Source organism: Capra hircus, chromosome 13 (assembly GCF_001704415.2).
Source record: "Capra hircus breed San Clemente chromosome 13, ASM170441v1, whole genome shotgun sequence".
NCBI lineage: Eukaryota > Metazoa > Chordata > Mammalia > Artiodactyla > Bovidae > Capra > Capra hircus.
In genome coordinates this window covers 15434359-15447357 of record NC_030820.1, presented here as the reverse complement: position 1 = coordinate 15447357, position 12999 = coordinate 15434359, and the positions used below count along the sequence as shown (strand labels likewise).

The 12999-nt window shown below is 45.3% G+C and overlaps 1 protein-coding gene across 27 annotated transcripts in view; it reads right to left on the bottom strand.

The window, feature by feature from the left end:
* The window catches only part of CELF2 (CUGBP, Elav-like family member 2), a 554598-nt gene that overhangs the window by 42219 nt on the left and 499380 nt on the right, over window positions 1–12999 (bottom strand). For 25 of the 27 annotated variants that reach the window (XM_018056980.1, XM_018056981.1, XM_018056983.1 and 22 more), the window contains 3 exons: window positions 11490–11569; window positions 7252–7410; window positions 3492–3555 (listed from right to left, as the gene is read on the bottom strand). In XM_018056980.1, the coding sequence (XP_017912469.1) occupies window positions 3492–3555; window positions 7252–7410; window positions 11490–11569 (303 nt within the window). The remainder of the gene's footprint in view (window positions 1–3491; window positions 3556–7251; window positions 7411–11489; window positions 11570–12999) is intronic. The other 2 variants (XM_018056997.1, XM_018056998.1) reach the window with 1 other exon arrangement.

Sequence of the window (12999 nt, the reverse complement as noted above, 5' to 3'; positions counted from 1 at the left end):
TATATTCTCTGCTTTTTAAACCTCAGATTTAGGAAAGGTTCCCTTTCATAAAATCGTAAAACACTTCTGAAGTTACTTTTGAAAGGAAAATTTTTTTTTTTTAGAACAAATAAGTATATAGTTGATGTCTCATTTGATTTTATTGATGTAACTACTTTAGAAACTTGTCACCTAATTTTTTTTTGTTTTTTTCTTTTCCAGCTTCATTTTCTCCTCAAACAGAAAATGTTTAGTCATTCAGATGAGACATTCTAGACTGTGGTGAGACACCTCAGTTTCCTGTAGGACAGACCCTGTTTTCAGAGCTGTTCACAACATGGTATCACTGCTTTCCGAGATGATATTCACCGTCTGTGGATGGTGCTCTCAGCTGCAGTACTCAAGTCTGCCACGTGGAGTTGGCTCTCTAGACATGAACATGGGTCTTCCCAGGTGGTCCTAGTGGTAAAGAACCCACCTACCAACGCAGGAGACATAAGAGACGCAAGTTCAATCTCTGGGCTGGGAAGATGCCCTGGAGGAGAAAATGGCCACCCACTGCAGTATTCTTGCCTGGAGAATCCCATGGACAGAGGAGCCTGGCGGGCTACAGTCCACGGGGCTGCAAGAGTCGGACACTGCTCTCGCTCCTCCACAGCCTCACTCGCTTACAGGCGCTGTGGCCCCAGGAGGGGTCTGGGATGAGGTGCCTCTTGGTGAGAGCATGGTGAGAACCACGCTCATGTGTTAACGCGCAGGACACTGTACCCATTCGCTGACCCCAAACCTTCCACAACTCATTCTTTTTTTGTTTTGTTTCTTATCTTTTGTTATTTTTTTTTACAAGTCATTCTTAAAGATACTGCCGTTAGTTTGTGGAACGGTTTGTGGCTTAGATGTCCAGCTAAAGTCAAATTTCTTAATTCAAAAACCAGGCATTTCACTTGAGCTTCATTGGGACTGTGTGCAGAACGTAAATCTGCACTTGCCAATTTAAGTTTACTCACTCTCAGCAGCCCCAAAATAGTCCACAAATGCCAGGTAGAGGAGGCCACACCCTCTTAGCATCGATACTTCAGGAGAACTCACAGGTGAGGGAGGACGGGAAGGAAGTGAAGGTTTTTAGGGAAACAGGGAAGAGGGCCCCCCCCATTCAGTGCGTGGGGGAACCTTCTTCCACGAAGGGACCCCTATGACCCCTCCACTTTCCAGGATGGGTTTAGGTGACTGACGGTGAGAAAAGCCCTACTTTTGGGAGACAATGAAAGAGCCGGGGGCCACACAACTTGGTTGAATAAAAAAGTACCATAATGCTTCCTGATTTTCCATAGGAATGAAGGGCACTCGTTACAGAAATGGTGAAGCAGAAGAACCCTGACACCCCCATCCTCAGTCCTCACTACTCAAGGAGACAGCAGCAAATGGGAAACTCGGCCTTTGACTGCACAGCCTGGGCAGCCTTGGTGCTGGGTTTCACACTGAGGGTTCGAGAAAGGGGGTATTTTGGAAGGCCGAGCGCATTTACAGACTGACTTTAAATTGGCCATCTGCTCCACACACCTTCTAAGGTGACTCCCAGATACCCTCCACGGATAAATGAGTGCGCGGTGCACAGACGCCAACATCCTGACCCGAGCTGGTGCGCCACGGGCTCACAGCCTAATGAAGAGTGGCAGGGCGCCCTGTCCATCCGGGAAGACACGCCCAGCAGCAGCCTCGGGACCCAGTGACCTCCTCTGCATAACGTAACCACGGCAATGGGAGAGCCTGAGGCTTCCTCTAAGGGAAGACTCTTATTCTGAATTTGGGGGCGGGCGGGGCGGGGGGGGGTGGTTCCGACTGATTAGAAGAAAAATCCTGCCTTGGTGGAAAACACGATGCATCTTGACATTTCTTTCAGAATGTGCAATCCGGAGGTTTTCTCTTTTTTAAAAATGTAGAAAACTCCCTGAATATTTAAGTTCTGTCTCTCCAGCCCCCTTCACAGAACTAAAAATAAATCAACCGTTCAAGGAGATGCTTAGCTCCGAGACCAGCTTTCTCAACTGTGTTCATTAACATTCTGCCGAATGATTTCACTCCTTATTATTTTAACATCTATTTTTTATAATAATCCCAAAGCTGTCTTATGACAGAATAGGTGGGCGGTGCCCGCAGATTTAAAGGGCCACGGGTAACCGAGCGTTGCTCTTACTGCAGGCCAGTCCACCCGGTCAGAAAGGGCACAGTTTAGCCCCAGGGGCCACCACGGAAGGCGGGGCTGACCGCCACAGGACGCAGAGGAGGAGGGATCTGAGTGTGCTCCTGCCAAGTCTCTCCAGTTCCATCCAAAGTGACACAGGAGAAGAAAAATAGTAACACAAGGCTATGGATTCAGGAGAAAAAGAGAAAAAAGGAGCTTTCTCGGTGACAGATAAAGAAATCAGGCTTAGACTCTGCATATCCTGGGTTCATCTCATTGACTCAGGGTGTCACTGATGGAAGCAACTGTGCTTGCCTCTAATATGCCAACAATCTGTTCTCCTCCGCCCACTCTCCTCGACATTTTTGGAACTGAGGAAGAAGCTTCCTGACTGTTCTTCACGGCAGGTTACTGGTCCCCATGTCCTGATTCGCTGCACGGGTCAGGGTATCAGCCTGGAAGGTGACTCAGAGGATCCACCTTTCACTAACCGCTGCCCCTAGGTCACTGCCAACACAGCTCATTATCAAAAGAAACGCTTCACGGGCTGGCTTTCACATTCAGTCCTACTGTGATTTTTTCCCGACATCGAAGATTTCCACTTTCCCATAAAAGCTTCTGATGCACAATTCTATCAAGTGGGATTCTTTTAAATTAAAAAAAAAAAGGCACCCTGTTAATTGTGGTTATCAAGGGACTGAAATGGTATCAGTCAGAGATAGGTCTGCAAGTCTAGCTTTCATTATGGAGGACAAAACATTTTTATTGACTGCCTGTTATTAAAATTTTAGAAGGATGTCAATCATGGCGGCTGCCGTGGATACACGACTCTTGCTGGAAATCCACCCCCTCCCCACCTTCCAGCAGTCAAACCCATTGGGAAAAAAAAAAAAAAAACACAACTCTGGAGGGTAAAAGAATCTGCCTGCAATGCGGGAAACCTGGGTTCTATCCCTGGGTCAGGAAGATCCCCTGGAGAAGGAAATGGCAACCCACTCCAGTATAGCTTGCCTGGAGAATCCCATGGACAGAGGTGCCTGGGGGGCTTAAGTCCATGGGGTCGCAGACAGACATAGCTCAGCGACTAACACTTTCTACTTTCTGGAGGGTACTATGCAGGAATTCTCAGCCCCCAATTTTTTCGTTATGTAACTGTTGGAGATGCCAGGGGTAAAAAATCAACTTCCGAGCAGCTTACTCTAAGGTTTAACACCTAAGCCAACAGGTCAGGTTTGTGGTTCTTTCCCCTTACTGTCTTCTTCGCCCTCTGAACCCACCCCAAAGTCAGACAACAGCGCGGTCCAAACGCCAGGCGGGCCTCATGACTTACCCGCCATCTGCTGAATGCCACTGAATGCACCCAGGTTGCTGGAGGAGGTGGCCTGCTGCAGAAGCTGGAAAAAAAAACAAAAACAAAAAACAAAAAACAAAAACAGAAACGTGCTGTCAAAAAGAAATGGAGCTGAGGACAGAGGAACTTCCTGCATCCACAGGGGCACATCCAGTTCCTTTACATTCACACAGTCAGCTACTGCTGCCTCTTAATGGGTAAAGGTTCCCAGTGCTGGAGCCATAAATCCGCATTAATGTCTAATCTCTATTAAGAAGCACAGACACCGGGGAGACCCAATAACGTCACTGCCTTAAACAATTCATCAATTTACGATTTTTAACAACCAGGTGTTAGATCTATGGGAACCAACATGGCGTGACTAATGCTATCTCTCTGGAGCTTAGTAGTTCTCGTAACTCATCTCTGTCAATCAGGGTCCAACTCTGGGTCTCCTCCGCTTTCCTTCACAGCTCCCTGTCCTACGGCCTTCATTAGGAACGCACAGAGTCGCTGACTCCTGGACTAACAGAGGAACCGCTGAGATACCTACAGAGACAGATGTATCTATTCACAGCTCCACAGCTGCAGTCATAGCTACAGGATAAAGACAACGGTCAACCATTTGAAGGTGGGCACGGAGGAACATACTATTTGTCAAAACTTAGAACTATCTGGTGCTATATACACTGATGCTATTATTATAAATATAATCAGCATCTTCTAAAAAGAAATGAAGACAGCTGCGAAAAGGTCTCTGCATTTTGTCTCTGGAGCTTCCAGAAGTACATTTATCCTGCATGGAGACACAGGGCAGCACAAGGCAAGGCATGTGATTACCATTTGAAAGCACTCCTTTATTTATCCAAATAGGCTGAATAACAGGTTAACTTAGGGTTTCTCTGGTGGCTCAGAGGGTAAAGACCTGACTGCAGTGTGGGGAAACCGGATTTGATCCCTGGGTCAGGAAGATCCCCTGGAGAAGGAAATATCAACCCACTCCAGTAGTCTTGCCTGGAGAATCCCATGGACAGAGGAGCCTGACAGGCTACACTCCATGTGGTCGCAAAGAGTCAGACAGGACTGAGCGACTTTCACTTAGGTGCTGCACTAAGTGTGTGCCTAGACTTACTGATACCCTCCTCCTGGTAGATCAGTAGAGCCACAGTCTGTACCCTGGAGCGAGTGTGGGGCTGTCTCCTATACTCAGAAGTCCATGGATGTCAAAAGCACAGATTCACCAAACCTATTATTAAAAAACTGCCACGGTTCTGTGAGCTGAGGAGGAACCAGAAGAATTCACTATTTACAAAACAGGCTCTCATCATTCACTTGGAGCTCTGCGCAGCCTAATGGAGAGTGCTGCCACTCTGGCAGGTTGTCGGTTTCCTCAGCTCTAGGAGGAGGAGACTCCATGACGGTACGGGACTCACAAACGGCCATCTAGCAGCTGACTCGATTCTACCCAAGTCCTAGTTGCCACGATACTATGCGGATTAATGTGAACAGTTACCAGAAACAGGTCTCCATCTTTCACTCATCCTTCTGGATTCGGTGTAACAGACTACCTAGATACTATACTCAGACACACACACACAGAGTGAGGAAGAGGAGGAAGCCAGGGATGATCCGTTCTGACAGAAATCCCTTCTCTTGGTTTGATTTCTAGGGTTTCCCATTCTCTTGTGGTTGCAAGAGAATGGAGCTCTGCACAATTTTTTAAAAACCGAAGTTTAGTCAAATTAAATTAGCTTTGAAGATCCTTTGAGGGATTAATAATTTCCACTGGAGGAAGTTGCAATACCTGGAGGGTCATTAACCCGAGGATTCTTTCCACTGACAACCACACTCTGGTAAGCCAGAGTCAGAATCTACCCTGCACACAAAAAAACAGGTGCTGGGGAGTGGGGCCAGAAGACTGGGACAGGCACAGGGGTCCTGGTTCCTGGAAACAGTGGAACACGAAGCTGGATTCTTAGAAACCAAGGTGAGCTTACCACCAACCTAGGATAGAAATCCTTGTTTTTATTCTGTATTTTAGCAATAAAACTTTTTAATATTTTATTTCATATTTATTATATAAAACACAAATATATGATTGATATATAAATATATAACTATATAAATTATAGATAACTTATTTTATATTTTATTTCAGTAATTTTACTTCAGCAAGATATGAGGAAATTTCACACGGGGTCCTTGTGGATAAGATGGAAAAACGGCCAGAAGGTGACAGCAAACTCGGTTACTGCTTCTGTCGGTGACTCAGGGGAAGGCAGGAGAGGCATGCTTCTCCCGCAAGACACGCAGACGTGTCATGAGCAGTTACTGCTCGTCAGACCCCGACAGGCCTGGGGGTGGGAAAGGAGGACTGAAGGGGCTTCCCTGGTGGTCAGTGGTGGAGGGTCTGCCTTGCAGTGCAGCAGATGCAGGTGTGATGTCTGATCTGGAAACTACGATCCCACCTACATGGAGCAACCAAGCCTGCATACCGCAACTGGAGAGCCTGTGTGCTGCGACGAAAAATACTGCGTGCTAACAAAGAAGATCCCACAAACCTCGACTAAGATCTGACATGGCCACACCAGTAAATATTAAAATAAAAGGGGAATAGGAGTCACATCTCCTTGGAGAAGCAGCCAGGCTGGATGGAGAGAGCACACGGAGCGTTGAAATCCTGCCTGACCACCAGCGCCACGACCTTGGGTGAAGTAACAAAACCTCTTTAAGCCGCTTCTTTCCCTCACCTGCAGCAAGGGGATCACCTTTCAAGGTTACAGGGAGGGCTGTTTTGCAGAACAGTATCGGTTCTACTACCAAGTACAGCTCCTGGGTCATACTATCCTGAGGGCAACAGTTCAAAGGTCAGGACAGAATTAGGATACACATACATGGACAGCGGCTAGCATCAAAGGCCCAAATGCACAATATAAAATTACATTAATTAATGTGTAGCCCTGCAGAAAAGTGGGGTAGCGAAGCATAGTTCGGCAATGGTTCAAGAAAAAGTAAGCAAAACCTTAGAGGGGTATTAAGTGCCTTCCACCACTTTCAAGTGACATGCAGATGCTCTGAAGTTCACACTAGGGCTCGCTCCTCGTGCTGTTTAGATCTTACCAGGGGAATGGTCCTAGGTTTTGACTCTGGCATTTTAATAAAGACAGCGGCAAAGTGAAATGGGCAGCACAAAGGGACAAAAAAACAAAAAAGGAGGTGAAAGTTTAGAAACAGTGAACTGTAACGGATGGCTGAAAGAACAGGGTCTATTCGTCCTGAAATAGGATCTGAGTTTCGGGTTTCCAACAGATAAAGAAATATTTGAACTGAATCAACATCCCTCCTCTGGGAAGACCCAGTGAAGGACGGTTCCACGAGGCCTCCCTCCTAGGTCCTGCCGAGGAACGCCCTGTCCCGGGCATAGAGAGCGGGCATACCATGGCTGCCTGGGGACCTTAAATCACAGTGTGGGGAGCGTGCTGCACCCCTCCTAATGCAGAAGTTGATGCTGGAACACTGGTTAACACCCAGCCTTGTGGAGCCCAGGTTAGCCTCCATCTAGCTAGACAGAAGGGTCCATCCTTATGCTCATCAATTTCACCTGGAGAAACTCTGCACTGAGGCCCAGAATTTCCTGGCATTCACAGCATCCTGAGGCTGAGCTTTTAGTGTACTGAGGGAACAAGGAGTCTGGAAGAGTTCCAGAGCGGGGCGCTCTCTCTCCCTGGGGACCCCACGTCCCCCACCCGCAGGAACTTACCGCCAGGTACTGCGGGGTGAGGCCGCCCAGCCCCGTCAGGTTCCCCCAGGTGGCAGTGTTGAGCTGCTGCATCTGCTGCGCCAGCTGCTGCTGGAGGCGCCTTTGCTCCTTGTCCTTCTGGGTGTCCGCGAACTTCACCACGATCGGTGAAGAGCAGCCCTGTGGTCAGACACAGCGGAAAGTGAAGAGGGGGGTTACAGCCGGTCCACTGGGCTCGGGACACTCAGTCAGCGTGGGGCCTAGCTTTCTGAATGACTGCAGCAGAGGGGATGGTCCTTCGTCTTCTCTGAATAGCACCGTCAACAGAGTATTATTCCAGGGTCTCTCACTGGTGTCTTTGGGGCTCTGGTGCTTGAAAAAGCCATTTTGTTCTTGTGATCTGCTTATTACACTGCCTCGCCTTCTCTCTTCAGGGGTCTTCCTTCCACCATCCCCAGGACCTCCTCAGGGACAAGAGACCTGATCACTGGCCCTTAATTAAGCTTCACAGTTCATTTGTCTGAAAGATGGACTTGTCGTGGTGTGTCTGTCTGTTGCTATGTGTAACCAGGGCACAAAGAGGGGGAGACGTAATGGGAGTGAGAGTGCCTGTCTTTCACGTCTTTTTTTTTTTTTTAACTCTTTCCAATGCTCAGTTAAGCATTTTTTAACTTTGGAATGGTGGGAATTACATCAACCCAGCAATATAATCGGGAGCATTGGGTTTCGTTTTTAGGAACATGGATGAAGGAAGGAGATATTCAGGGAACGCAGGCATGAACCGATGTCCCGGTCCCCATGTTTTCAGAAAGGTCTCTCCCTCCTCTACCACATCTAACCTATCACTAATCCTAGGCTACTGCAAATCACAAATGACATATCAGGATCGTGTTTGAGTCCAGGGAGGTGGAGATTTCAAATGGAAGGTGGAGATTTCTACTTGGCTTCTTTTCCTAATCAATCTTGCTGTTCTAGGAGCTTCTTTCCATGTTCATTTCCTTTAAAAGGCAGGATCAGGGGTAGTCAGTGAGAAATGGCCGTAGGTTATATAACAGGACCAGCATCTTTGAGATGGAGGCGGTCCTTAGGGAAAGTAAGGGCCTAACACCCCAGGCAGGAGGACTTCCTTTTAAAAGCACTTTTCAACATTCGCCACTTGGAAACACTCAGTGGAAACCAATTGGTTTCCCTCTCCATACAGCTTACTACACATTCCATCACAATTAAAGCTGTGAAGTTTTGCTGAGAAAAAAGAAGTTAATTCTACCCAAGTGATTAAAAAGAAAACAACAAACTTTTATTGAAACTCAGCGTGATAACAGACCTCTCTCTTCTGTCAGAAATTTAATATTCCTATTTAAATGAGCTTCCCCCTTCCCTTTGGGTTAATTTTTCTCTGTCTTAGAAAACAAAGTTGCATTTTTTTTCTTGTCACCTTGGGTAGTTCCTGGGGATGGAGCTATGCATAGATGAGGCAATCATTCCTGTTATTAACCCCCAAAATGTGGGAAAACTGAGGTGACTGGCTGCTGAACCTCCAGTGGCTTGATTTTCAGCCCTGGGGGGTCACAGTCACAACCCAGGACGTTAAGAGTCAATAAACTAAATAAAAGTAACATTTCCACCATTAAAAAAAAAAATCTATACTTCAGTTTTCTTTGTCCGCTCTGTATTTTAGTGCTTCATCATTTTAAACAGAGCAAAACCACTCTGAAGATGGAAATTACAGAGAGCAAGGGTTTTGCATGGAAAGGGTTGTTATTCTATCAAATTCATTCCGTAACAAATTATAGCATCTCCTCCTAACAGTTCTCTTATGGTTGACTTTTTTTCCTCCTTAAATACCAGAAAATGATATAAAAGCAGAAAATCAGGCCAATGATTATAGCTCAAAAAATGACTTGCATAAACTATGAAAGGGAAAAACAGGGTGGGCAGAGATTGGAGGAAGGTGGGAAAAATCAAGGTACCATATAAAATTAATGACTTCTTTTTCTTTAAAGAATGTGTTCATTTAAACTTTAACAGTCACATCATTTTGAATTCGTATCTCTTAGATCATACATCTTGGTTGAAGATGTGAGCCAGAGTCCTAAAAATAATGTGATTAATTAAAAAAAAGAAAACAAACTTCAGTTATACAACTCTAATGAGACTGCATAATAGATAATCTTCTATTTAAATGTCAATATTTTTGAATTAAACAAGAAATTTAAGTGTCTAAGGGCCCCTCTGATTAAGCGTGGATGTCCATATTTAAAAACAAGTGCATCAGATCTGATTTCTGATATGAGCAATATTAACAAAGGGTCAACGACTTCTGAAGAATAAATATGCCCCATTCTCTATAGCAAATTCTTTTCCTTCTGAGAGCCTGTTATTTTCTTGGTTTGGGTTCATATCTCGTGTTCTCCGTCTGTAGGGACGTACAGAACATGGTCCTCCCATTCGGGTGGGGGGCCCTGGGTGAGGGTACTGGGGTGGCAATGTTTCCAACAGGGCTGAAATAGCTGGGGTGAAAAAAATAATCTAAGGTGAGACCAATCGGGAATGGATCACTCCACCACAGGAAATAAAAATATTTAAGAGTGAAACACACTTGTCTATCAAGACTTTCTTTTTCTTAACAGTCCTTTTGTTTTCATTTCCAGGCTGATCTGCAGCTGGAAACCAGGCTGATCCACCACAGTGGAGCCGCCCAAGGCAAGAGAAAGGGGCGAGGACGAGGGTGGGAGGGGTCAAACACACGATCACATGTGTAACTGCTTGTTGTTCGAGACTGGATTCCTAGGTATTTCAAATCCCGCTAATTCTCTCTTATTGTGGCCGACTTTCACCTGAGCTTGCCTTCACGTAGGGGGGTGTGAGTGCCTTAAAAATGCATTGCACTGAAAGGAAAACACAGTGATTATATAAGGTATGTTAGGAATACTGAAGTCAAAAGGAAGTCTGAAAAAGACAACAGGCTTTGCAATGCTATCAAAACTCAGAAAAGTACAGTAAACACTGAATGACAATGCCATGCACACTCTCGTCCCCCACACTTCCACCCGCCCCTCTGCTCCCTGGAAAAAGTCTGCCCACAGAACAAGACCCAGAAAGATCACTGAGCTCCCGGCATGCTTCGGGAGATGCAGCATGGCCAAAAAACAAAAACAAAAACAAAAAAACCGAACAACAAAAAAATCAAAACCCCCCGCAAAAGTGGAGGCAAAAAAGAAGCTCAAACAATAGAGAACTTTTGGCACATTAAATAAAACTGAAAAAAAAAAATTCTTTTTTTCTTTCAAAAGATGAAAAACATAACTTGAGGTAATAGTACAAAGCCACCTCCAGAAAAGATCACCCATACACAAAGATACAGTTTACATGATACAGCAGAACATGCACTCCCAAAGGATTCTATCAGACAATACAGAGTAAGGAACTGCATATCACTCTTGGAATGCTTTTGTGCAAAATCCTGAAAGGCCATGACCCGAATCACAGACTCAAAGGACAGGGCCGTCGTCTACATTTGTGGGCCCATGCCAGCGTATTTCTCTTCCCCCATAGCCACTGTGTCTCTCATTAGGAGATCACATTGGAGCCTTCGAGTTTCTTGGTTACTGTTTTTATTTTTATTTTAGCAAGGGGGCAAATCTAATTTTCAGGGGGCAGGAGGTGCTCTCATACATGAACATTTGCACTGGTTCCATCTTGTAGGAGAAGTCTTAACTTTCTCCAACACCGCTGGTGCAAAAATAATTCTGTTTGTCTTGATTAAAGGTCACTTGACCTCATATTTAAAAAGAAGACAAAAAAGAAATCAAAGAACGCTGTGACTGAGCACGGGGCCCACTGCAATTTGGAATGGGGGCTGTCAGCGTTCAACCCATCCCACCCTGGGGGCTGGCGAATGTACTTGTTCCTTGAGGGGCAAGAGGATGCCCAGGTTAAATGGCATCATGCACTTTACACGGCAGGACCTGGGCCACCGCCAACAAAAGGCTCAGCAAAGAAGGCAGAGCAAGTGGAAGGCTTTACTAGGTGCGTCTCCAGCCATTAGGGGGAAAATTCAGAGGAGAGAGAGAGCGGGAGGGAGAAGGAAGTGGGGCGGGGGGAGAGAGATTCAGGGAGGAGGAGCATGGACAAACGGAGAGGGAGGAGGTGAAAGTTTGCATCTGTGATTGCCATGGGAACAGTCCACACAGGAGAGGCTCGCGTCCCACTCCCCACCATTTGCACAGGAAACGAAGGAAGGGCAGATGATACAGTACCTCCATGGTCTGGGACTGGTGCATGGCTTTGATTGCATTCTGTGCCATTGCCCTTGTAGAAAATGTGACAAACGCACAGCCTGTGGGAAACAAGGGGGCAGGGAGCAGGAAAGACAAAAACAACAAGACAAAAGGTTTGGACGCTTGTTAAACCAACACAGTCTACGAGAACCGCCACAGGACGACACTGTTCTCAGTAGTACATGAAATCAACAACTTCTCTCTCTGGTTTTCATCTCATGTTGCTTTTTTACTTGCAGTGCTGACTTGCTAATCTGACCAAAGCAGAGAGATTTACTGATGGATTAGTTTATTTATTTTTAGAATGCAGTCCAGGGAAAGGAGGCTGGGCACTCATTCTTTTGTTTTTTTTTAAGTTTTTTTTTAGCCACAGGTTTGAAATGTGCAAGACCTAGTTTGCATTTTCTAAAATAAAGAGTTGCAATTTTACATTTTCTCCTTGGCTGACTATCATAACTGAGGGCATCCACCCATTCTGGTTCTATATTTCAAATGGGAGCCTTGATTTTTTAAGCAGCCAATAATAAAATCCTCACACCCGGGGCAAATTAGCAAAGAGATTCCAATAGCTTGAAATGTCAGCAAATAAATATACTTCATCTTTTCTGGGTGGTTTAAAAATTAGATATATGTATAAATACACATTCATGTTACTTAAATGCAAATAAATATACCCAAATCCTGTACAAACTACTTAGTAACTGTTAATGATGAACAAAAACAAACCCCCTATTAACAAATGCGCCATTACTCTGGGAATATTCAACAGTGCATATAAAGTAAAATGTAAACATTTGCATTGGATTTGTTATTTGTATCAAATCTTCATGACTTCTGAAAGTTGCAACTTGCGGTTTCTATCAGAGACTGGACCTCAAGACAAAGCACGTTTCTCTGAATGTCTCCCCTGAGGCCCAGTGAACCCTCCATGGCTATTTCTTTTTCCGGCTGTAAAATAACTAGCATCCATAGGACTCCTTGTAGCAGTGTCAGCTACCGTGCAGGTCACCGCTCCAACTACATGGCTCACTGCCCTTTCCACTAATAAAAACACTGCCTTCTAAAATTTACATTTTATTTATCATGCACCCTTGGGTTTCTCAGAGAAAAAGACTGTGAAATTAATGCAGATTCAGGCTGATTTTATAATAATACCACGGCACACTAAAAGCTTAGCTAAAGCAATGCAGACTATTTCACTTATGATCTCTAATGACTTTAAAAGTGCATTGATTTTCAGCTTCTTTAGCCTTGCACAGTTTGAACTTAGGTATCAGAGAATAATTTAGTGTTCCACTCAATTGCCTCAAAACATTATTATTATTGCTACTTAAAAAGATTTGCAAATGAAGCAGATCTAAACACTGAGGGGCCAAAGCCTGTCATCTCGGAGTGCACAGAAGTGGAATTCTGGCGCCCATCACACGAGATGGGCGCCTCTGTGGCCAAGAAGCCAAGCAGAAAACTACATCTAGACAACCAGTGTGTG